The sequence below is a fragment of the Molossus molossus genome, unplaced genomic scaffold (genome assembly GCF_014108415.1).
Source record: "Molossus molossus isolate mMolMol1 unplaced genomic scaffold, mMolMol1.p scaffold_m16_p_9, whole genome shotgun sequence".
Lineage (NCBI taxonomy): Eukaryota > Metazoa > Chordata > Mammalia > Chiroptera > Molossidae > Molossus > Molossus molossus.
In genome coordinates, this window is record NW_023425403.1 from 14,289,262 (window position 1) to 14,313,778 (window position 24,517).

Consider the following 24,517-nt stretch of genomic DNA (forward strand, 5'->3'; position numbering starts at 1 on the left):
TCTCAGTTGTTTGAAAGAGTTGCTCCGGTGCAGAAATGCTCTGTTTATGTCCAGCATGCACTGCATGTACTGCAGGGCCGGCCGGCTCATGCAGACACATCCAGCACGGACCCTGACTACTGGCATCAGTGTCGCAGTCTTTGTCCTTTCAGCCCATTTGGCTATATCGTGACATGCTAATCAGCACATTGTCAGGTTGAATGGACGCCTTTTACAGCTTGAAATCTCCTGGGAAAGAGATTGAAACAAGTTACCAAGCACCACACAATTTTGATGTTCTTAACAGGATTTGTTCATCCCTGAGTCCTGGAGTCATAGATGTCATCTCATTTGGATTCACAAGTGCTATTTATTCACTCAATTAACAAATCTAAACTGAATGCCTAGGATGTGCCAAGCACGCCTAGGCTCTAAGCATAAGGCAGTAAATAAACAAAAACGCCTGACTTCATGAAGAAAATAAAGCAATTCCAGGAGAACCAAAAAAGCAATAGCTACCCTGAGCTGAGGGCCAAGAACAGTCACCCCACCAGCATCCGAAGCCGAGGGCCACCCTCTCCCCTCCCCTGGCCTACACTTAACAAAAACCTTCTACCCAGGCCCCATCTGGGTGTCTCATTCTCGGGGTTTGCCACTGCTCCCTTCTTGAGTATGTACTTTTGCTTTCACAACATCACCATGCTTTGCTGAATCTGTCTCGATCTTGAATTCTTTCTTGTGTGGTGACAAGAACCTGGACCCTGCTACTAGGTTGAGACCTTCCTTGACTGCCGGGTGCCCCGGCCATCAGTGAGAAGTGGTCAGAACACAGACCGGTTCGGAAGCAGGTCCACAGAACCTGCCGACAGGCTGGACTGCGGCATAGGGGACAGAGGAGCACAGGGCGGCCTCCGACAGCGCTGGACATCCAAGTCTGGATTCAGGGACCGTGTGCCGGCTGAACATTTGAATCTGGGAGTCCCTGGTGTGTAAGCGATGCTTAAAGTGACGAGACTGTGTGAAGCCCTAAGTGGGTCAGGGAAGGCAGAGAGGATGTCAGAGGAAGAGCCATGGTGTTGCAGTGAGCAGGGGTCAGGACGAAGAGAAAATACCAGCAAAGCGCGGCCGTCAAAGCAGCCGGCGAGGAAGGAGTCGAGTGTCAGAAAACCAAGTGTGGACGTGTTTCCAGGGACAGGAGATGACGGTGTGTCCATGCCTGTGCTGGTTAAGTCAGAAGAGGACACGCCGGCCATTGGATTTAACAACATGGAAGGTATTAGAATTCTTGAAACGAGCAGTTTCTTTGAAGTGATAGAGGCAAAATGTGGCTCCGAGGGAAAGCAAAGGGACACATCAGAGACAGCAAGTGTAAAAACTCTTTCCAAAAAGTTGACTCTGAAGAAACAGACGCGCAGCATTAGCTGGGGGCCTGATCAGGAGAGATGCTGCGTGGACGGGAGAAAGTCTGCAGCCTGTGCTGGGGGTACCCTCCAGGAGGGGGCAACATCCACGCTGCAGGAGGTGAGGGGAGTGAGCCCATCAAAGGGGGCGGCTGGGGTTTGGTGCAGAGCGTGACACCCAGAGTCACAGGTGAGAAAGCCCCTCCCTTGTCCTCCATAGGAACTTCCCACAAATTGCTGATTCAAAAGACAATTCAATTAATTCCGTAATAAATAATTACTGATTTATGTAAAAACACTAAAAGAAAAAACTATAGAAAAGAAAACAAAACTTATCTACAGATTTAAAAGTTCATACAAAAATTGTTGCCAAAGACAAGGTGAAAACTTAACCGATGTGGAGCAATTATCCGAACATAACTACCAGAAGAATTGTTCGTGGACGTGGACACACACAGGTGAGGTGCTGAGGCGGCAGCAGTTTATGCGAGGTGGCGGTGTCACCTCCTTTCTTCTGTTCTTATTGTCCGGTGACATGTGGCCCCAGGCCATCGGCAGAGAGGGCGGATGGAAGAGGAGATGGAGGCTGAAGAGGTGGAGAATGGGAGGCAGGCTTCCGCAGCATGAATGAGCTCGGAAAGGAGCTGGATGCCGCCGCACTGAGATGCCACAAGGGGTTGTGACCGGCCATCTTCGTTGACATGTGCCCTGTGTCATCACATAGGGCTCTGTACTCAGAGGGCCCCATAGTTACCTTAATGCATTGCTGTCTCCATCCTGAAATTCATTTTATCTTTGAAATCGTGTTTTCTAAGTGAAGTCTGATGGGACAGTGAAGCCCTTTCACCGGCAAAGGAGCCGCGTCCAGCGTGGGGCCGAGGAGGGCCGCTCAGCTGCATGTCACAGCCTCAGTCCTGGGCACCACGCCCTAGGCAGCCAGCAGGCCGGCACTGCAACCCCCTCGGCGGCAGCAGCACCATGGCAGGGGCCCGAGGAAAAGGAGGAGCTCCTGAAACCACAGTGGGAAGCCCTTCCCCTCGGTCCCAGAGCCGGCCCTGTGTCTGCACAGAATCACCTTTGTGGCCTGTGCACTAGGACGGGAGCAGGTGGCCCTCAGGCCACAAACCTCAGACAGCACAGTGTTATAACGAAGACCTGTGTGGGGACATTGCAGCACCTTCGCGGGGAGTGATGAGAATTCTTCCAGAAGTTTAGACTCTCCGGTTTTAAAAGCTGCTGCAACGGGACAAAGCAAATAGCCACAGGCTTAAAAATAGAAATTCAATTTCAAATCATCCCATTCAGCAGAAAATCATAGTTTTATGTGATGTTTCAGATGAACTATTAATGAAGACAACTTTTTTTCTATAATTAAAGGTAAAGCAAGAAGAACACATAATAAACATTTTGAATTCTATAAAAAGGGTGATGTGGTGCCACTTACGGCTACTTGTAAAAGCTCCACAAGTCACGGGAAATATTGAAATGCCATTCTATAAATTTACATCTAAATTGAACTCAGGCCTACTTGAAAATTATTCTATAAAGAGTTAAACTTTTCGCCCTGGCCAGTTTGGCTCAGCGGTTAAAGCGTCGGCCTGCGGTTCGGAGAGACCCGGGTTCGGTTCCCGCTAAGGGCATGTACTTCGGTTGCACTTTCTCCCCGGCCCTGGTTGGTTGTGCGGGTGGCAGCCACTCGATGTGTCCCTTCACGTCGATGTTTCTCTCTCTCTCTCCCTTCCTCTCTCTCCCTCCCACTCTATCTGTACAAAAAATGGAAAAATATCCTCGGGTGAGGATAAAAAAAAAAAAAAAAAGAGTTAAACTTTTCTAGAAAACGTGTTCTGCAAGAACCATCAGCTCTAGAAGCAGTAAAGACTGCATTTAAAAAATAATTTGTTAGCAATGTAATATTCTCATTATAGAAAGATTATGACCATGTCAGAGATGCCTACCACAATGGGATTAAAAGTGATCAAGTATAGGTGGCTTTAGAAAGCTTTTCTAGAAACTGTTAGGTCTCTGCTTGTTTGTGTATCTGCATCTATATGCACCTCAATATGGCTTATTGTTTATTTCTAATAATAGATAAGATGTGTTTTGGTTGTTCAAGAGGATTGCAAGTCATATAATAAGTTTCTCAAAAATTGTTTCTGGCAAATCTGTTCTTGTTATTTGATATAATTTCTCAGCAACCATGTTTTATCTATTCACAATTAGTAATCATGTCAACAAAAATAATAACATAACAGGGTTTTAAAAGTATGCCAATCCTATCATAGCCTATACGATTAAAAACTCCAAAGTTCAGTAATAGTTGCATCATCAAAAAAGATCCTCCTCAGAATTAAAACTTGTCAAAAAATTTTGCCACATTTAATTTTCCTGAAGTTCCTTTTTTTTTTAAATTTAATTTTCACCCAAGGATATTCCTCCATTTATCTTCAGACAGAGTGGAAGGGAGAGAGAGAGAGAAACATCGATGTGAGAGAGACACATGGATTGGTTGCCTCTGGCACAACCCCGACCGGGCCGGAGACAGAGCCACAACCGAGGTGTGTGCCCTTGACCAGAAACAAACCCACAACTCCCTGATCAGAGGGCCAACGCTCCAACACCTGAGCCAAACCAGCCAGGGCTGAAGTTGCTTTTAATTATATTGATTGAAAATGAAGTATATAAAAGAATAAATTTTGATAATCTAAGTGAATTTTCAGAAAGGAGAACCAGAAAAATCTTATGATCAATCAAGATATCACATTAATAAAATATTATTTATTGTATTGCATTAGTAGGACACCAAAAACATTAACTTTTTGCATTTTTAAATTTACATCATTACTTATCTATCACTATTATTCTGTATTATGGTTTATATGTAATAAAAAAATTTTTAAGTGAAAAGGCTTTAAATATTAAATATTTCTTTCAATGTTTTTTTTTTCAATTTTTTTTCTTTATTGATTTTAAAGGGAGAGAGAGATAGAAACATTGATGAGAGAGACGATTGACTGGCCGCCTCCTGCATGCCCCCCACTGGCCATTTGGCCCACAACCTGGGCATGTGCCTTGACCAGGAATCGAACCAGTGACTTTTTGGTGCATGGGTCAACACTCAACCACTGAGCCACACCAGCCGGGCTCTTTTAATGTTTCTATTGATTTTTCAGAGAGAGAGAGAAACATCAATGTGAGAGAGATACATCTGTTGACTGCCTCCTGCAAGCCCTCTACTGGGGATCGAGCCTGCAACCCAGGCATGTGTCCCGACCAGGTATCGAACCAGGACCCCTCAGTTCATGGGGCAACACTCAATCCACTGAGCCACACCAGCCAGGCCGTATTTCAGTGCCTGTAATGAAAAGAGGCCCCACAATTTTATTTTGCACTGGACCCTGCAAATTATGTAGCCACCCTGGTTAGTGCCATAGTTCAAAGGGAGAGCACGCAGACTGATTGTGGGACTTTCCCAGCCACAGGAGGGCTGGGATTCCAAGGGCTGAGCTGTACAAGGTAGGTATCATGGGGTGAGCGAGGGACAGGTTTGTTGAGGATATACTAAATTGATAATTTAAAGATCAATTGGTAGCAAATTGCTCCAACTTGCTCCAACAAAGTACAAAGTGGGGTATCAGTATATACTGCATCATGTAATACCTGTGAGAATGACCATTCTCAAGTTCTCTTTGCATGTATCCAGCAGTGTATGAGATAGCTCTTTAGTTGTTTTGATAGAAGTACCTGAAATCTTTAACAACGACATGCAGACTTCCGGTCAGTCAATGGTTGAAGGCTCTCAGAGGGCCCAACACCCAATAGTTCCCAAGGTTTCCCACGGGAAAGTTACTTTGAATGAGCACATATATTGAAATTCTTCTTCAACTTACAGAATTCTTTACCATGTACAAATTTACCCCTATAAAAGCTCAGATATTTGCTTTCTTTATTGCTCTGTTACCATAAGATCAGTCCCTAGTTCAGTGATAGTTACTCCGAGTGCTGTGTGTGATGGCTAATATTGTATGTCAACTTGATTGGGCCACGAGGTGCCCAAATATTTGGTTAAATATTATTCTGAGTGTGTCTGTGAGGGAGTTTTTGGATGAGATAAACATTAGAATCAAAGCACTTCCTGATGTGGGTGAGCCTCTTCCAATCAGCAGAAGGCCTGAATAGAACCAAAAGGGCTGATGCTCTCACCAGTAAGAGGGAACCCCTCCTGCCCAACTACTTGAGCTGGAACATCAGTCTTTTCCTTATTAGGACTTGAACTAAAACATGAACTCTGCTTGGGTCTCCAGCCTGACAGCTTTGGACTATACCTCACACTGTCACTGTCGGGTCTCCTGAATCTCAAGCCTCAGACTCAAACTAGAACTACACCACTGGCCATCTTGAACCTTCAACCTGCTAACTGCAGATCTTGGGACTTGTCAGCTTCCATAATCAAGTGAGCTAATTTCTTATACTAAACACATACCCACACCCACACACACCCTGTTGGTTCCAATTTTTCTGGAGAACTCTAAATAATATACTGTTATTCCTTGGTTCCTAGTTATTACTCTCATTATTGCAGTAATCATAATGTGTTAGGATCCTTCAGTCATTGCACAACCACAGGATGTATTCTAGCCCGTTTAATTGGGTATAACTCATAATACAATCCAGGTAAAAGAATGTAGGTGCCTTCTCTAAACCTGCACAGCAGAAAGATTCAGACACCTGCTATGCTGATAGTTGCTCAATAGAGTCATTGTCATGCTTTCATAGTCAACAAATGTTTTAAGACATCATGACTCTGTGAGGCATTTTCACAATTATTAACTTTTTCAATTCTTAAATTATTCCTGTGAAGAAAGTATTAATATGCCCCTTTTAAATGTGAGTCACAGGAAAAGTTAAAAAGCTTCATCAAGTTCATACAATTAGACTATAAGAAAGAACATGGGCTTTGTAATCAAATCTTTTCTTTTCCACTTACCTTTTATAGATTACCTAAACTCTCTGAGATTGAAATGTGTCATCAGTGAAATGGGATTAATGCCGCCTACTGTAGATGGTCATTGTGAGGCTTTATGAAATCATGCATGTTCAAATGCCCAGTTCATGCCTGATATTTATTAGGCAGTCAATAAATGTCAGTCCTCTCTCTTCCAGTTCTTATTGCTTATCTTGGAAAAAACAGTGAATTGCATAGTTATCTCTGAAGTAAGAATTAATATTACTTATCAAATTGATCATTTCTACCAGGGCTCTTGTTATCATTGTTTTATGAAAATTGTATGTTTTCAAATCTAAACTTGAAAATTTTTAGTAGAAATATTTACTTAGTTTTCAACAATCTCCACCATTCCCCATTGTCCTATATTTTTGTCTAATTTACACATTCATGTGACCCTCCTAGTCCCAATGAATGTATCCAGTGATTCTGCCACCTTGATGACTCCATAACATCTTGGTTTGGGCACAATTATTTAACTGTATTTTTAAATTTTGGAGAATGACACAAAGGAGAGTTTGAAGAATGTCACAAAGAATCCAGCGTTCTGATGGTCAAATCAAAGTGGCTTTCCCTACTTCACTAACAAATGTCCCATTAGCTACATCCAAAAACTACAGCTCGGCAGTAATTCATAGCTGTCAATATACCTAGTGTAAGGCCCGGGAGCTCAGGGGAGTCACATGACCGGGAAATGGACCACCCAGAAGAGAAATCCAAACCACCAAATACTTCCCCTCTTTGTTCCTCCACCCCACCCCCTATAGCCCGAGGAGAAATCGAAACCACCAATCAAATACCTCCCCTCTTAGTTACACAGAATCAAGTACCTCCCCTCTTTGTTCCTCAACCCCACCCCCCTATAAAGCTTTCCTGGGAGGCCATTAGCAGCGCAACTTCCCTGGCCCCCTCCCCGTGGACCAGCGAACCTCGCCCAAAACGCTTCAATAAAACTTTTGCCCACTTTTGCGGCTCCATTTCTCCTTCTTCCTCCGGGAGATGCCTTAACCTAGCAACTTCTATAAAAAGAAGGGGGTGGGAGCGGGAGGGATTACATTTACAACAAGGTGACCTTATTTTCAAAGTTATTGTTAAATCAGTATCTCCAAGTTGTGTGTAGTGTTTTGTTTTTTTCTTTGCTCAGAGTGCCTTCAAAGTAACTATTGTAATTTGAGACATGGACCATATAAAATGGACCAAATGATAAGATAATGGGCAAAAGCATTTCCAAAATGAGACCAGCTGTGGACCTGGTCTTTGGACCGGAGGTTCTGGCAAACTTCCATTGGCCCCCAGCCTGGTTTTGTTTCAAACTGATTAGCAAACATTCTAGTCAATCAATCCTGGTTCAAATTAGTTGTTGGTAGGAAGAAGGGAGCAGTGTGATTTGCATCACAAAGCTCTCAGGAATCTGATAGATAAGATGTGGCTTCCCTGAGGCTCCATCATATCCAGTAAATAAGCCTTCTCTTCCCTCTAAATCAAGAGGGAGGGACAATAAGCCTAGAGCATTTTACATACTAAAGAATGGACTAAAATTCATCTGTATCTACATTTGTAGATAGGAATAAGTGAACAGTTTTCACATAAGCTGTATGTCTACCTTCACAAGTATCTTGGCCTAAATGCAGAAATTCTTGCAAAATTTCTACTTAGTTCTAGAAATAAATATCTGCTCTATTCTCTTCTGAGACAGGACTACTGTCTTTGTTATTGGCTAATTATATTACTTGAGACTCACTATAATTTATAATGCTTCAAGATTTATGATGTGACCCGAGACCTGTTTCAATTTGAAAAACAACAATGCTGAAATAAAATTCTCTCCTCTGGTTATCTGAAGATTATATAAAAAATGGAATTTTATTCCAAGTTACTGCCTGAAAGTATGTTATTACCAGGGTAATAAACTAAATCAAGGCCTTAGAGCATAGAGCAAACTTTATATTTGAGATAGATCTAAGAGACCATAAACTTCAAAGTTGTGGTTTTGGAGCTCAGGACACCATGGCTCAGAGACATTAAGTGATCCTCCTAAAGTCACACCAAACATTAGTGCCAGAGCTTGAATTAAAATGTAAATTTCCTGATGCCTAGCCAAACGCTTTTCCACTGTAAGAGTAATAATGTTGTGTCCTCAGGAAGCCTAAAGTAGAGTCCAAGAGGGACTTAAAAGAATCTAGCGTCTTGTGAATCACTTAGTAATATAGATATAGGCTGGTTTTAATGTGTCTAGAATTAACTGTGTGACCTTGTGTATAAAACATTAAACCAGAGGAGAGATGTGATATAAAACTGGCAACAAGCCATGTTATGCTATATATATATATTCATGCTAGGAGACAATATAATTTCCACCTTACCTACTTTATGACAGTATGAGTGGTATGTACATAGTCAAATCCTAAAGTGCTGGCTGCCTTCCAAGGCTAGATGTGTCAAGGTGCTTATAAGTTTGGGAGTTCTTGAAGCTACAGAACACTCAAATTTTAGAAATGGAGAAGAAAGAAGGAAAAGAATCAAATTCAACATTACTGTAAATCAAACAGAAATATTTTTACCCTCACGTTCTGTAGAGTAGGAAAAAAAACTTTTATCTACCTTCTTCTATTCTGTGCCTGGGGCCTGTGAATTAAACTGACATAAGACAAATTTATAGAAGAAAAAGGCATACAAATTTAGTTGATGTTTTTAATGTTATGTACATAGGGACTACACAGAAAAGGAGTGAAACCCTAAAGAAATGGTTAGACTCAGAAGCTTATATACTATTTTAACAAAGGATGATAAATTATGGAGAAGTGATAGACAAAAGGGGGGGTTAGGTTGCTAGGGGCAGTAAATTGTGGGAAGAAAAATATATGGGAAAACTAATAGAAGATAGGATTATTGTAGAAAGGTTTATTTGTGTAGACTCTTAGTACCAACTTTCCATCTTCTTCCTGGCCATAAAATTCCCCCAGAGAAGAGATTTATGACTGTCATCACTTCTCAGAATTTTTTCATTTAATCAGATAAGGAAAGCTCTGAGTAGGCTCCTTTCTATATCTGTTGATCCTCAGTTTCCTTCAGCTCAAAATAATCCATATGCCATAGTGACATGTTTTGGGGTGGCATATTCTAATCTCCTTAAGATCAATAGGAAATGGGACAAGCCAACCAGATTCAGTTTATAAAAAGAAATAATCTAGTAGACAGAAGAACAAGTGATCTCATGCAATTCTAAAACTTAACTGTTAGATTTAAAGACCATCATGCAGAGCTTATTGTTTTTATTGGCGAGGAAAGTCATGTGGCTATAGCTCCCCACAAGATCCTCAGCTAATGGATAACAGAGAAAGAGCTTAAACAGATCTCTTGATTTCCAGTCCAACTCAATACTTCATAATTCCAATTAGTCAATCAGGGATTGACTGGCAGATGTGTCCTACAGTGTCACAGAGGAGACATGGCTTCATCCTTGGCACGGTCTACAGTAATACAAATAGAAGAGCTGCAGCACTTTCCTAAAGCATCTGGATCTCTGATGCTAAGTGGAAGAGGAAAGATTGTTCTTGTATCAGATATATTCTAATATATACACTCAATCAATACTCTAGAGTAAAGAAAAAATAGATCTCATGATTCTTTTTGCATTAATCCTACAGAAGCAAGTCATAACTGAACATTTATTTAATGTATATAAAAAAAAAAGTGTGCCTATTCCCTAACCAATATCCATGAATTAGTTTTGATAACAACTTGAATATATAGACTCCAAATCCCAATACATATCTCTTCTGATGCTATTGTCCCTTTCATTTGAGGGATCCCAAAGTGCTATCCAGATGGAATTAAGCTCATCCAACAGAAAGGAGGGAGCGTTTGTAGGCTGAAGATTGTCTTCAAATGAGGCCTGTTTGAGATATTCCTTAAAAATATATTGCTGGAATCATCCTTTACTCTTTCAACATAAAAGTTTAAGTTTTAAGACTCTGCTAAACATGAAAAAGAGGGGACTAGAATTTGACATTTATTAATACTTCATAGCACAGTGCCATTTCTGTAACTCTGGAATAGCTCTTACTAACCTGGCCAAAGTAGGATCTGGAATTACATCATTAAATGGGCAGTACAGAGCATTTGGTATGGAGGAAGCTACAAAAGCAAGTATAGAAATGGAAAATTACTGGGTAGGTTCCAAGTCAGCAAATGCCACCGCCAGTTTTGGCTCTGGAGTCCACCAGATGGGAGTCTGAATCACACCTCTACCTTTTCCCAGGAAATTTACCTCTCTGCCTCAATTTGTTTTGTAGAATGGAAGTAAGAATAGAACTTGTGGTGTTGTGGCAAATATAAAGTGAAATAAATGAACATAAAATACTTGACACACTTCCTAACAAATAATAAGAGATTATTATAATAACAATTATTATTAGTTGCCACAGTAGAGAGTTTATATAGAGAAATAGGAGGATGTTAGCTAGTAAGTGGTCGTCCAATCATGAAAATATTAATTATAATATTGACCATCAATTCTAGTGAAATGGCTATAAAAATCTCAAGTATATGTGAGAAAAATGCTCAGAAGTCAAGCTATTCCAAGAAAACTCAATTGCACTCATCATTAGCTCATCATCATAGGCCCTTAACCAGGCTCTCTCCTCACCTGGAGATGTACTGTCTGAGAAGAGAAGGAGCCACCTTCATTATGGGGAAGCACACTCTGGATTACCGCATGGAGGAGACACTGGATACTAATACATTTTGCTTCGTGCTCATTAAAGTGAAAAGCTTGGATCCATTTCTGTATGACAAGTAATTATCAAAATCATAAGCATTGTTAAAGCATTTTAGTGAACATATACAATAAAGACAGTGAACTTCTCTGAATGTCCCCTAAATAAAAATGATCTGTGTCTCCTAAGTAAAAATGTAATTTTGAAGTCTTCTTTAATGTGGAAATTTTTCTTAGGAAACAAGACAAATTCACTGGCTTGACTTGAAGTTACATCTACTTTTGTTGATTATACAGTTACTTATAATTCTAACCAAATGTGCTTACATATGATGTAATATTCAACTTTTTAATGAAGTTTTTCTTTGTATGTATTTACCTAGATCCCATAGTACAAACTCTTCAAGGGCAGCAAAACCGTGTTTTCTATTTCTCTACATGCCAAAAGTAGTCAGAGTCCAATGTACCCACAACAAATGTCAGTTGAATAAATTTCAACTTTATCTAAAAGAGAGAAGTAACCTTTGTAGTCATAATACTATCTCTACAGTGTCATTTTCATGTAGAGAATTTAAGAATTAATGATTCTAGATAGAAGACCTTGGAATATCAGACAAAGTGAAATAACCTCCCGTTACAAGCATCTTAGAATAGTTTCTGCACCAACAGAGTTTCAAGAGATTCATGGGCAGAGATTGCATAAAATGAACCACTAAGTTCCCTCAAAACTCTGAAATTCTATGATTAAATATTCTGCCAATGCTATTGCACAAATATATTTTTAATGGTTCTTACCAGATTCTATTTCACTCACTTTTGAAAGGTCATTTAATTTTTGTATGTGAGCTAATTAGTGAGCAAAGTAGTCTTGAATGATTGCAGGTGGCAGTACTATCCTATTACCTTACTAAAAGCTAAAGTGACACCAATTAAAGTAAGGGTGACTGATCATTCTCCTTTATTACTACACCTGTATTCATATTTAGATACCTTTCATTAATGCTCTTGGGGTCAGTTAAAAGATAAAGGGGAACGCAGCTCATTAATACAATTTAAAAGTTGAGTTTCCAGGCTAATTACTCTTTGCCACCACAAAAGCATTTTAAATCCACACAGATGAGCACACAAGCAATTAAAAGACACTGTCTAGAAATGAACATAGAAGAAGAAGGAGAAGAAGAAGAAGGAAGAGGAGGAGGAGGAGGAGGAGGAGAGGAGGAGGAGGAGGAGGAGGAGGAGAAAATAACAGACAGGATAAACAAAGCAGCAGTCCTACCAATTCTCCTCTCTTCCCAGGGGTTCTTTTAACTTATTGATATTGGCTGATGCTATTCTCGGGTGACTTACTGTTACAAATTACTCATTGTTTGGTAACCAAAGGGAAAAGCATTCTTACTGCTGATAATTTAACTTAGAATTTTGAAAACAAGGGACATGCCATGGGACCAATGCACTCGTTAACCACGCAAGTTTTCAGAACATGAAGATGTGAGCTCTTCAGTTCTTGTGTTTCCTATACTGTGCAGTACTGGTTGATACAAGGAAAATGCCAACAGAATCTTCCTGATTGGCTCCCAACACAAATGGAGTGATCACCTCACAAATCATTAGTCCAGACTCATTTCTTTTTTTTCTTTTTTTTTTAAGTTTTTTTTTTTTTAATCCTCATCCGAGGACATTTTTCCATTTTTTGTACAGATAGAGTAGGAGGGAGAGAGAGGAAGAGAGAGAGAGGGAAACATCGATATGAAAGGGACACATCGAGTGGCTGCCACCCGCACAACCAACCAGGGCCGGGGACAAACTGCAACCGAGGTACATGCCCTTAGTGGGAACCGAACCCGGGTCTTTCCGGACCGCAGGCGGACGCTCTAACCGCTGAGCCAAACCGGCCAGGGCCAGACTCATTTAATTTACTCTAAAGGATCATTCACAGGTGTGCTCTACTTAAATATCCCTGTGTGTGTGTGTGTGTCTGTGTGTCTGTGTGTGTCTGTGTGTGTCTGTGTGTGTGTGTGTCATTTAAAGGTCTCAGCAGGTGCTACTTAGAAGGCTTTTCTTGGTAATGTAAACTCTTGTTCATTTTCATCTTTTTCCTGACATTGACATTCCAGTTGAATAGCGATCCTTAAATCTATTTTTTATTCCAGTTTTTAAAAGGTGTACTATGCATGAATATTTATCTTAAGATACTGATAACTAGTGAAAATACTACTCTGATAATTTTCTATTAAACAGAAAAGCTAAAGCTGGAATATAGCTTGATACTTTCTCACACTCTGCAGAAGGTTATACTCTACAGGGTAATTAACTACATGTTATCTGTCCTACATATTGTTAAAGGACGCTGAGAAAGTATAGGGGTAACATCTGGACTCCATCTTGACCAAAAGAACTCCATCTTAAGAAGCCTATGACTCCTTGCTTTCAGTAAAATTCCGCAGTTAAAATTAACCTAACCACATCCTTAAAGGAAAGAATGTGATGATAACATCTTTCTTAACATCATGTTCTGCAAAATAGTTGTTTTGTCAATTAAATGGTAACCAGAATGTTTGCACAAGCATTATCTTACAGGTCCTTTGGGTGGTCCACTGACCATGGAAAACATCTTGTGACTACCCTAGAATCAACCACCAGCAGATGACGATTGTGAGACAACTGACCTCATCCTCATTCCCAAGCCCTACACCCACCCCAATACCCTTATATAAACCATAAGAACCCCTCGGGGAGCTCGACTTCTCTTTTCTGGTTGATTCCCTTGTGAACAACCTCGTTTCAATAAATTCTATCTGCTTGAGATTATACTGAGTTCAGTGCTCATTTCTACGACATTGAGACTCAAAAACCTGGCAATTAAGGTCCAGTAACATGTTCTCTCTTTGAATAATCTTTCTTTAAGAAAAACCCACTGATTCCCTTGAAATCAACACACACTAACCTCTTCTGGAGAACCTTTTCTGATATTGTCCCAAAGAAGTAATTCTTTCCTCCTTATGTCACTTACCACGTTTCATTTTTATATTCTCTTTTATATCCGTCCATGGTTCCAGAACATGATGTTAAAGATCAAATAAATAAATGATCTGATGCCACTTTTTCTCAAAATTACCTCCACTTGCAGTATAAGAGGGGCTGAGCACTCTTCCTACTTTCCTGAAAATTGAACCTAGTGAAAGCCAGGTCATCCACAATTCCTGTGATTCTGATAGTTCTTCTGATTTTCTCCCACTATCATTCGAAAGTATAAATAATGTCTGTTAACAACTCTGTTGCTAGACTCCATCTAAGCACCCACTCGACGCATTACAGCCTACTAACCAGCACTGACCACAGGGTTCTAAACAACCCTAACTGCTCCAGTAGAATTATCTATTGCAACCAATGGAGACAGGCAAAAGGAAATGCTATATATTTGAAGGGATAACTAGTCTTTTGCCAAACACTGGAGTCTCCCAGTGAAACACCATAATTTTTTTTAAAAAAAAGTAAAAGAAGAAAATATAATAAGCATTGACAAACATATTAAATTATTTCCAAGTCTCAGAATAGTCTAAGAGTTCCATTAGAGATGTGTGACTAGAGTACTATTAAGTGACATGCCAATAATATGACCATAGTTGCATAAACAGCATCTCTTACCAATCTTTCTGGGAATAACCCTAAAATCAGCCAGAAGAATTTAAAAATATATAAACTCCATTTTAGGCAAAACTAGGAGAAAATGGAGATAAGCTGTAGACTCCAAAAATCTGTGTAGAGACTCAAAACAGTTAGATAAGCAAGCCATGAGAAAGGAAAGGAAAAACAAAAACAGTGGCTAGGCACAGTGACGGATGATTTCAGACCGTGCTGGTGAAATTGCACTTCCTGAAAGCTAAAGACTCATGTTGAAGTTCAAAAATTGTATCTTGTTTGCAATGATGGTTTTAGAAACTGAGATGGCCAGAATGTCAGCAAAAGTCTTCCTGCACTCAGTTTGATTCAGAGAAGGTGGGGCTAGACAAAGAATCACACCAATTAGCCAGATTTGCAGAAGAGAAGCTTTGGGTTGTCAAGCCTGCAAAATAACTTTAGCCCCTCCCCTGTCCTCTGTTGGAATTTCCCACAAATTGCTGATTCAAAAAAATTCAAATAATTCAGTAATAAATAATTCCTGATTTATATAAAAACACTAGAAGAAAAAACTACAGAAAACAAAACTTATCTACAGATTTAAAAGTTCATACAAAAATTGTTGCCAAAGACAATATGAAAATTTTACCAATGCTGAGCAATTATCTAAACATAGCTACTAGAAAAATTGTTCACAAACAAATAAATCAGACCACAATGAAAAACTTCTAAAAATTCACAAACCCATAAAATCTAACATAAGACAGATGGAAGGCCAAGCAGAACTACTATGTCAATGAGTATAAATGTGGTATAACGAAAGTTATACATCTATATAATGTATGGGTAAATAGATCGTTCAAACGTTGCTGAAGGGCACAGAGAGAATGTTATGGGACTTCCAGTATAGCTGGCATACCCTCCCCTTCCCAGTGAAACAGCCATTCAACTAGTAAAAATTATAAAACTCTAACATCTAACATCTCTGAAAATTGACCTAAGGGCAAAAGCAAATCAATAAGCATTTATTCAAGAAACTCTCCTAAATGTTTGAAGAACAGTGGGAGTCTGACATCTGAGCCAGAACCTCCTCCCACTCTTCCCCAGATACTACAGACTGTCTGCTCACATCGAGGCCAAGGAACCGGGCTCCAGTTTCACCCTACAGAGGCAGGTCGCCAGCATCCCCCACCCCAGTCACCAGCCTCCAACTTAAGGAGATTAACATGGCATCTTAGATCGTGGGGAAAGGATGGGATACGTCAATAAATGGGGTTTGGACAACTAGGTTAATACATAAAAAAAAATAAAAGTATTAATATCTCCTACTACCTACCAGAATAAATTCCAAATAAGAAAAAAATTTAAGCCCTGGCTGGTTGGAGCATCGGCCTGCGGTCCAGAGAGACCCGGGTTCGGTTCCCGCTAAGGGCACGTACCTCGGTTGCAGTCTGTCTCCAGCCCTGGTTGGGTTGTGCGGGAGGCAACCACTCGATGCGTCTCTTTCACATCGATGTTTTTCTCTCTCTCTCTTCCACTCTCTCCCTCCCACTCTATCTGAACAAAAAATGAAAAAATGTCCTTGGGTATTTAATATATATATTTTAAAACAGAAAAGAAAAAAATTTAAAATGAAAGTAAAACTAGCATAGAAAATGTGGAGGAATATTTTTAGAACCAAAAGTGGTAAAACCTTTCTAACTATTTCTGAAAACCCAGGATCTATGACATACTAACCATTTACTACATAAAGACAAAAAATTTCTCTATGGCAAAAAAATAATAAGCAAAATTAAAAGACATAGGACAAATTGGGGGACTACATTTGTAACTATATCACATATAAGGATTAGTTTCTTTAATATAGGAAGTTCTTAGAAATCACTAAGAGACAAATTAGCAACAATAAACAAAAGGATCCAAAGATATAAACGAATAGTTTTCAGAAAAATTCAAAAGACTCTTTGACAGATGTCAACTCCAATTATAAAATGAGAAATGCAAATTAAATTGCCCTGAAATGCCATTTTTTTTCGCCTTTTAGATCAGCAAAAACTCGAAGTTTTATAACATGCCATCATGGGGTTGTAGAATGTAAAATTTTACTATCCCTATGGAGGGCAAATAGCACCTATCAAAGTTACAAATACAACTTACATTTAAGTCTTTTATCCGTTATGAGTTTATTCTTGTGCATGGTGTAAGTTGGTGGTCCGGTTTCATTTTTTACAACACCATTTTCCCAACACCATTTATTGATGAGAGTGTCTTTACTCCATTGTACATTCTTGCCTTCCTTGTCAAATATGAATTGAGCATAATGACTTGGGTTGATTTCTGGGTTCTCTGTTCTGTGTTCTGTTCTATATGCCTGCTCTTGTGTCAGTACCAGGAAATTAAAATATGGGCAGAAGACCTGAATAGACACTTCTCCAAAGAGGATATACAAATGGCCAAGAGACGTATGGAAAAATAATCAATTTCACTAATCATCAAAGAGATGCATATTAAAACAACAATGAGGTATCACCTTATACCTGCCAGAATGGCCGCCATCAACAAATCAACAAATGACAACAGCACTCCTGGTGGGAATGCAGACTGGTGCAGCCACTATGGAAAATAATATGGAGTTTCCTCAAAAAACTAAAAATTGAACTGTCAATTGACCAGTGATCCCACTTCTAGGAATATATCCTAAGAAGCCTGAAACACAAATCAGAAAGAATATATACACACCCTTATGTTCACAGCAGCACTATTTACAATAGCTAAGATCTGGAAACAGCCCAAGTGTCTATCAGCAGATGAGTGGATAAAAAATCTGTGGTACATATACACAATGGAATACTATGCAGCTGTAAAAAAAAAAAAAAAAAGAAGGATCTCTTACCCTTTGGAGAGATCTGGAGAGTATCATGTTAAACAAAATAAGCCAGTCAGAGAAAACAAGTATTACATGATCTCCCTTATATGTGAAATCTAATGAACAAAATAAACTAACGAACAAAATAGATCCAGGGACATGGAAGCAGAGAACAGACTGACAAACCTCAGAGGGAAGTGGGGAAGGGAGGAGGAGATCAATGGGAAGAAAAAGGGGGACATCTGTAATATTTTCAACAAATAAAGATAAATTTTTAAAAAGTTACAAATACATATAATTTTTGTCAAAGCAATTTTACTCAGGTTTATATAACACATATAAGTACTTAAATGTGTACAAAATGATGTATATATAACTGTATCAAAACATTGTTAGCAAAGGATTGGAAATTAACCTCAGTATTTCTGAGTAGGGGACTGATTAAGTAAATTATAGTGTACCTATTCAAAGGAATGCTATGCCATCATTAAAAAATACATAAACTCAATGTACTGACTGAGATGGAATGTTGCTTGGAGAAAAGGCAAGGTTTAAAATCGCATACGTAAAAAGCGACAACTTAAGGATATGCATAAATTCTGAAATGCACAAGCTAATAATAATAGCCTAATGATGTTGGTCAGGGAACTGGATGCGGAGCAGAGGTGAGACCAGGAGGAAGTGTTCAATGTATACTTGTTATTTTTTTAAATATTAAATCATGTGCACTAATCTCCTACTAAAAATAAATCAAATTTTAAATTTTTTTAAATAAAGGTTATATAGGTCAAATAAATAATTCTCTCTGGCCTAGTCCCCACTCTTTCCTAAGAAGCTCTCTAGAAAAACATACCTACAGGGAACAATGCAAAAAAAAAAAGATAAAAAGCAAAGCAACATTTATTTCTAGCTAAGTGAGATTTTGGCCCCTAACTTCACAGGCTGAACCACCTGTCTGCTTTATGTAGTATCTAACTGCATTCCATCGTTCTGAAGGTCAATCTGAACCTCAGAGTTACATCCCCACTATGGCCAGAGAAAGAAAACGCAAGAGAGAACAGGAATAAGTTTGCTCCAAAGCTGAGGGTTAACCGAGGCCTTCTCCAGTCAAGCAGTAGCTGAGGGCCAGGCTGTCAGGGCCCAGGCCCTGGAACGTTCCTTCTGCTGACTCAGAAATCTCAAAAGGAAGGTGGAGTCTGCTGATGCGTCCAGAGAGAAAGGAAACCATCGCGTTGTGATTTACCCCTTCTGGGCCCCACCACCAGCACACGTGGACCAAACAGCATCACAAAACCGGAACACTATTCCTTGCTCGGGGGAATGGACTTTATGGCCCGTGATCAATGCTCACAGACCAGAGATTAGAGGAAGAGCCCTGTGCTCCTCAAGAGGCCAACTGGATGTTTTCCAAGAATAAGTTCAGGAGTTTACCAGTTATTAAACCCATGGAAGAAATTAACTTAATGTTTTCTATCAATAAGTATTTATGCATACATAATCTACATGAATTGAATTTACAATGAGCATACATTTCTTTCAACTTGCAAAAAATCTAACATTAACCCAAGTAGAAACGCAATTATAGATACTACAACACACACGGTTACAGCTTCCATTTTAAATGAAGTGTTTCTGCATACTAGGGTAGACACGGAAGCTGTTTGCTATGCAGGCCCTGGAGACACGTCTATTCAATCATTTGTATAGTATTAAATGATACTTTTCCAGTGATACTAGAAGGTAGTAAGCCTATATTCCTGTATTTTCTGATCTATTTGATCAATTTTGCAATGGGAGGTTCAGAGACTGAGTATTTCCATGTGTGGCTCTTTGAGTTTGTACATAATTCACATGACTTTGAGGTTTAGATGTAGTTTAATAATGTATATAATATAAAACTCGATTACCTGTAGTCTTCGGAATATGAGAGTTCTGGACAGAAAATAATTCTATATAATTGAGTTGGTCATCGTTATGAATATTGTATTATATCTACCTATAATATAATAGATATGTAAATATACACATACAGCACTCGATGTAAAAAGGCCTGTTAAAGCATTCGGTTATCTATATTGCTTAGCTTTTTTACCTATTTCATGTTTTTCTCTCCCCTTCATTGCTGTTAGTGGCCCCACGTAGTAGCTTTTCTCCCTGTTTCTAACCTTCTCATTTTACACCTACTATTGGTTTAGAAATTATATATTAAAGCTTCTTTAAATAGTATGTAACCTAAGATTAGGATCTGAAATAAGAGCTAAGGGACTCTCTTCATCCCACGGGCCTGAGATTGTAAGTACCCATCGCAGACGCCGGCCTGGCTGTGCTCAGGGCCCTGTGCTGACTGCTCTGGGCTACACCTAACAGAACAGTGAGCTCACGTAGGAGTTTGGGTGGATTCGTCATCACTTTGGAAGAAATGCCTATTCAATCTTACCTATACCTTTCTTTTTGTAAAAAGAAACTTTATTAGCCCTGGCTGGTTTGGCTCAGCAGTTAGAACATCAGTCCGCGGACCAGAGAGACCCGGGTTCGGTTCCTGCTAAGGGCATGTACCTTGGTTGTGGTTTGTCCCTGGCCCCGGTTGGGGCCGTGTGGGTGGCAGCCACTTGATGTGTCTCTCTCACATTGATGTTTCTCTCTCTCTCTTCCTCCCTCCCTCCCTCCTGCTCTATCTGAAGATAAATGCAATAGTGCCCTCGGGAAAAGATAAAAAAAATAAATAAATAAAAATTTAACAAAAGGAAATTTTATGAAAATTTGTATAAAAATCACAAGATAAAAAAAATTTTTTTAAGAAAAATGAGGAAGTATAAGGCAAAGGGAAAGAAAAGACACAGCCAACCAAGGTATGCCAACCAGTCTACTATTTGCTGAAGATGAACAAAAAATTTGGTTTTACTATCTGCAGTTAGTCCAAAAAGGTAGCAAAATTCATTTTGTCTACTCAGTCTTAACAAAACCATGGCTTTATTAAAGCATAAGGTTTTCAGATAGTGAGTCCAGAGAGCAGTTTTTCCTTAGTTCTTCATCAAAGAGTCACTGTGAAATATATAAAAAAAAAAAAAAGCATCCTCAACAACTTTATAAGAAACACAAAGGTAAATTTTACTGGACTGTTTCTGTAAAATTCTACAACATAAGTCAACAACACAACTCAGTGAAAAGGGGGGGGGGGGGTCTGTGTGCCTTGGCCGGTTTGGCTCAGTGGTTAGAGCATCATCCTGTGGACCTGAGAGACCCGGGTTCGGTTCCCGCTAAGGGCACGTACCTCGGTTGCAGTTTGTCCCTGGCCCAGTTCGGATCGTGTGGGTGGCAACCACTCGATGTGTCCCTTTCACGTTGATGTTTCGCTCTCTCTCTCTTTCTCTCTCTCTCTTCCCCTCTCTCTCCCTCCCATTCTATCTGAAGATAAATGCAAAAATGTCCTTGGGTGAGGATAAAATAAAAGAAAGAAAGAAAAAAGAGTTTGTGGACAAAAGAAATGGTTACAGCTCATTGAAACACATTCAAAACTATAACAGCTGACTGTCTGTGGCTGCTCCTGGTGGCCTAATGGCAGTGTCTGTGACAGCATCAGGTACCCACTTGGTCAGCTCTCAGTGGATATTGTAAGTCTACTTAGCTCCTGAAATCACTAGGGTACTTGACAGGCCCTACCAAAGTCCCACCAGTCTATCCAGTTTCCCTGGTATGTTACATAAGTCTTGATTTAAGCCAAAGAAACACCACAATGGGAAACTTCATTGTTATTCCAAATATTCACTTAAAATATGGTTGCTCACTACCAGCTGGGCTTCAAAACAAGAGAAGTAGAAACAAATTAACCAAAAGAAACAAAACTTCCATGAAGACATTACTGTCAGTGGTTAGTGGTCAATGCATGAAGCAACCTGGATGAAGCACTGGTTTCTGGCTAACGGCACAATCCAACCTGAGGGAAAAAGTCAAAGAAACTTCAACGTATGAATACAGTCCTACTCTTTCTTCGCCTGTGAAAACAAGCCAAAATGTCAACACGGGCCCTTTAACTTTACTTTCTATATAAACAAGCAGCATTCGTATTTTCCCAGAGGAAAGGGTAGAAAGTGGTTCATAATGAGGTAAGATTTGGAATTAAAAATACAAACAGCACTGTGCTTGAACAAAGCCAGATTATCCAGTGCAAACAGTGTATCAGTTGTCAGTTGAGTGAAAAGATAACCAAATCTCCAATGCCCAGGGGCTGGAAGGATAACTTATACTGAAAGTTTTTATGCATCCATTTTCTTATGTGTTAGAGAGGAGAGCAGTTTCACCTTGACATCAAGAGCTACGCGCACACAAATGCCTAGCACACAATTGAAATAGGTCTGAACCTCCCAGAAAGATAGATGACTTTCATCCATTAATTTAATGTTTAACTATGTACTTAAAAAGTGAGGTATGAAAGATTTATTGAGTTTAGCAGTTCCAGAGAAAGGGTGCCAAACTCAGAACTCTTAGAATGCAAACCACTAAAATACAGAGACAATACCTTTGTAAATCACTTTGTTTGGCACCAAAATCATGCCAATGAGTAATGAGGTACTTACAAAATACTTTTTTGATGAAGATGACAAGGCATCAGGACTCCTGATGGGAAAAGACAGACACCCGAGTCAACCAGCTCAGCGATCTCCAAAAAGGAATCGGCAGCTCCCCTAATCAAACTCCAGGGAGAGCATGGAAATGGGCAAAACTGGACCTCAAGCTAGGGCCAGGGCCTGAAAGGGGGCTGGTGTGTGTCTCTAGGTCCTTCATTCCCACGTTCTTGGTACACTGGCATTATCCTCTCCAACCTGGAACCCACTTCTTCAGGAAACCTAACTTCCGAGGGTCTCTGCCAGCATCTTTCTCATCTGAAAGCAAACAGCTTTCCTCATTGGCTTCTTCCTGTGTTTGGTTCAACTGAATCACCTCCTCACTCTCAGACAAATCCTGTAGCCAGGGGTGGGTGTTCTGTCATGGGCTCGTGTCCTACCCTTAAAGTACGGGTCAGAGATTTGTGACTGGACTGAGGGAAGAGGAGTGATTCCTGCAAAAGAAAGAATGGACTGAACTTCAGAAATGGGGAGAAGTACCGAATCAAATAATCCACCCATAGGAAACTTTGTTTCTTTTGCTCTACTGAGCCTTTGGGTCACTTTGGGTCACACAGAAGTTGCCTACAGAATGTAGAATTGCTTTAGAACACTAGATATGTTATCTAATTAAGGCCATTGAGGTCTCAGTCATCTTTATTTATGTCCTCCCTTAGACCAGCATAGACTTAAGGCTGATTTCAACGCTACATAAATGACAGCAAGAGTCACACTGATGTGTGCAGATGGTAACAGAAGACAGTATTTCGTAAGGACAATCAAAACTACAAGACTCATCAGCCCATGGACCTGAGGGACCTGGGTTCAGTTCCCGCTAAGGGCACATACTTTGGTTGCGGTTTGTCCCCGGCCCCAGTTGGGGTTGTGTGGGTGGCGGCCAGTTGATGTGTCTCTCTCACATTGATGTTTCTCTCTCTCTCTCTCCGTCCCTCTCTATCTGAAGATAAATGAAAAAAATGTCCTAAAAAAAAAACTATAAAACTCATTCAACGCAGTCCAGGTGTGTTAAGAGAATAATAGGTTCCCACGTGGCTCAGCAGGAGATCTGGAGAGCCCCAATGTTAAAAGGCAATAATGGCTTCTATACAAGATATTTGTATGGAATTGAATATGTCTAAGGTACATTAAAACAAACCTCTTCTTCCAGCAATAAGATGAATGGATATTTTGTAAAGTCCTTACTGCAAAACAGTTAGAAATAGCAGATAAAATACAACAAACATCCATTTAAATGCATAGTTGTGCTTTCTAGAGAGAGACATATCCTAGGGGCAACAACAAAAAGACAAAGCAGAAAACCCAGGTGGTCAATGAAGACTAAACCTTGACTGCTCCGGGAACTGTTGTTGATGCCAAGACTCTAGGAAGTAGGATTTCAAGGCTGCCCAAGGCTTGGACTCTTGCAGGAGAGAGAGTTGGAGGTGAGACACCCCCTCCCCCCCCCCACATACATTTCAGAACTCACAGATCAGGAAACAAAAGCTTCTAATGAAAGTGAAGAGATAAAAGGGGAACTTGTCCATTCTGGTCTGAGTTCTAAGGAAGGAAAATTCCCCTTGAGAATGAAAAACCAGAATTCTATTCTGAAACAGAAAACAGAATTTGATTTTGAATTTCGACTTCAGCGGGGTCTGAGAAAACCTACGTCAAGAAAGAAAGGGGCAGAAATCCCTGGTAGGAAATGTTTTGAAACAAATATAAAACTTCCCTTGAGTGACACGCTCACAACCAGGACTCCACAGACTCCCCACCAGTTAGGAACAGCCAAGCAACCATCCAAATGAAAACTGAAAAACAGAAATTATTCGTTGGTTCTGATAATTCTGGCCCATGTTAGCTTATTTCTTGATGTAGAAGTAGAAGGACATCAAGACTTTTTCTTTTTTTAATCCTCACCTGAGGATATTTTTCAGATAGACTGGGAGGGAGGGAGAGCGAGAGTAACATCAATATGAGAGAGACACATCAACTGGTTGCTCCCACAGGACCTGACCAGGGCCAGGGATGAACCACAACCAAGGTACGTGCCCTTGACCGGAATCAAACCTGAGACTCACTGGTCTGCAGGCCAACACTCTAACCACTGAGCCAAACCGGCCAGGGCAAGAGATCAAGAATTTTTAAAAATTTCATCAATCCAATAGGAGTCAGGAGAGGTGAGCAGCATGGAGAAGCATAAAATATTGAAGCAACAGAAAGCACCTAAATAAGAGAATATAATAAGTCTAACTGTCATAATCACCATCAATCTACATGGCTTAAACCAGTCATTTACACACAAATAATGAGACTAGACTCAAAAGCTGAGTCTAG

General features: G+C 39.9%; 1 protein-coding gene across 1 annotated transcript in view; it reads left to right on the forward strand.

Moving 5' to 3' along the window:
• Positions 1-975: 975 nt before the first annotated feature.
• LOC118623018 (mortality factor 4-like protein 1) overlaps positions 976-24,517 on the forward strand; it is a 162,332-nt gene continuing 138,790 nt past the window's right edge. Inside the window, 1 exon segment of the mRNA XM_036250594.1 lies at positions 976-1,500. Within this exon segment, the coding sequence (XP_036106487.1) occupies positions 976-1,500 (525 nt within the window).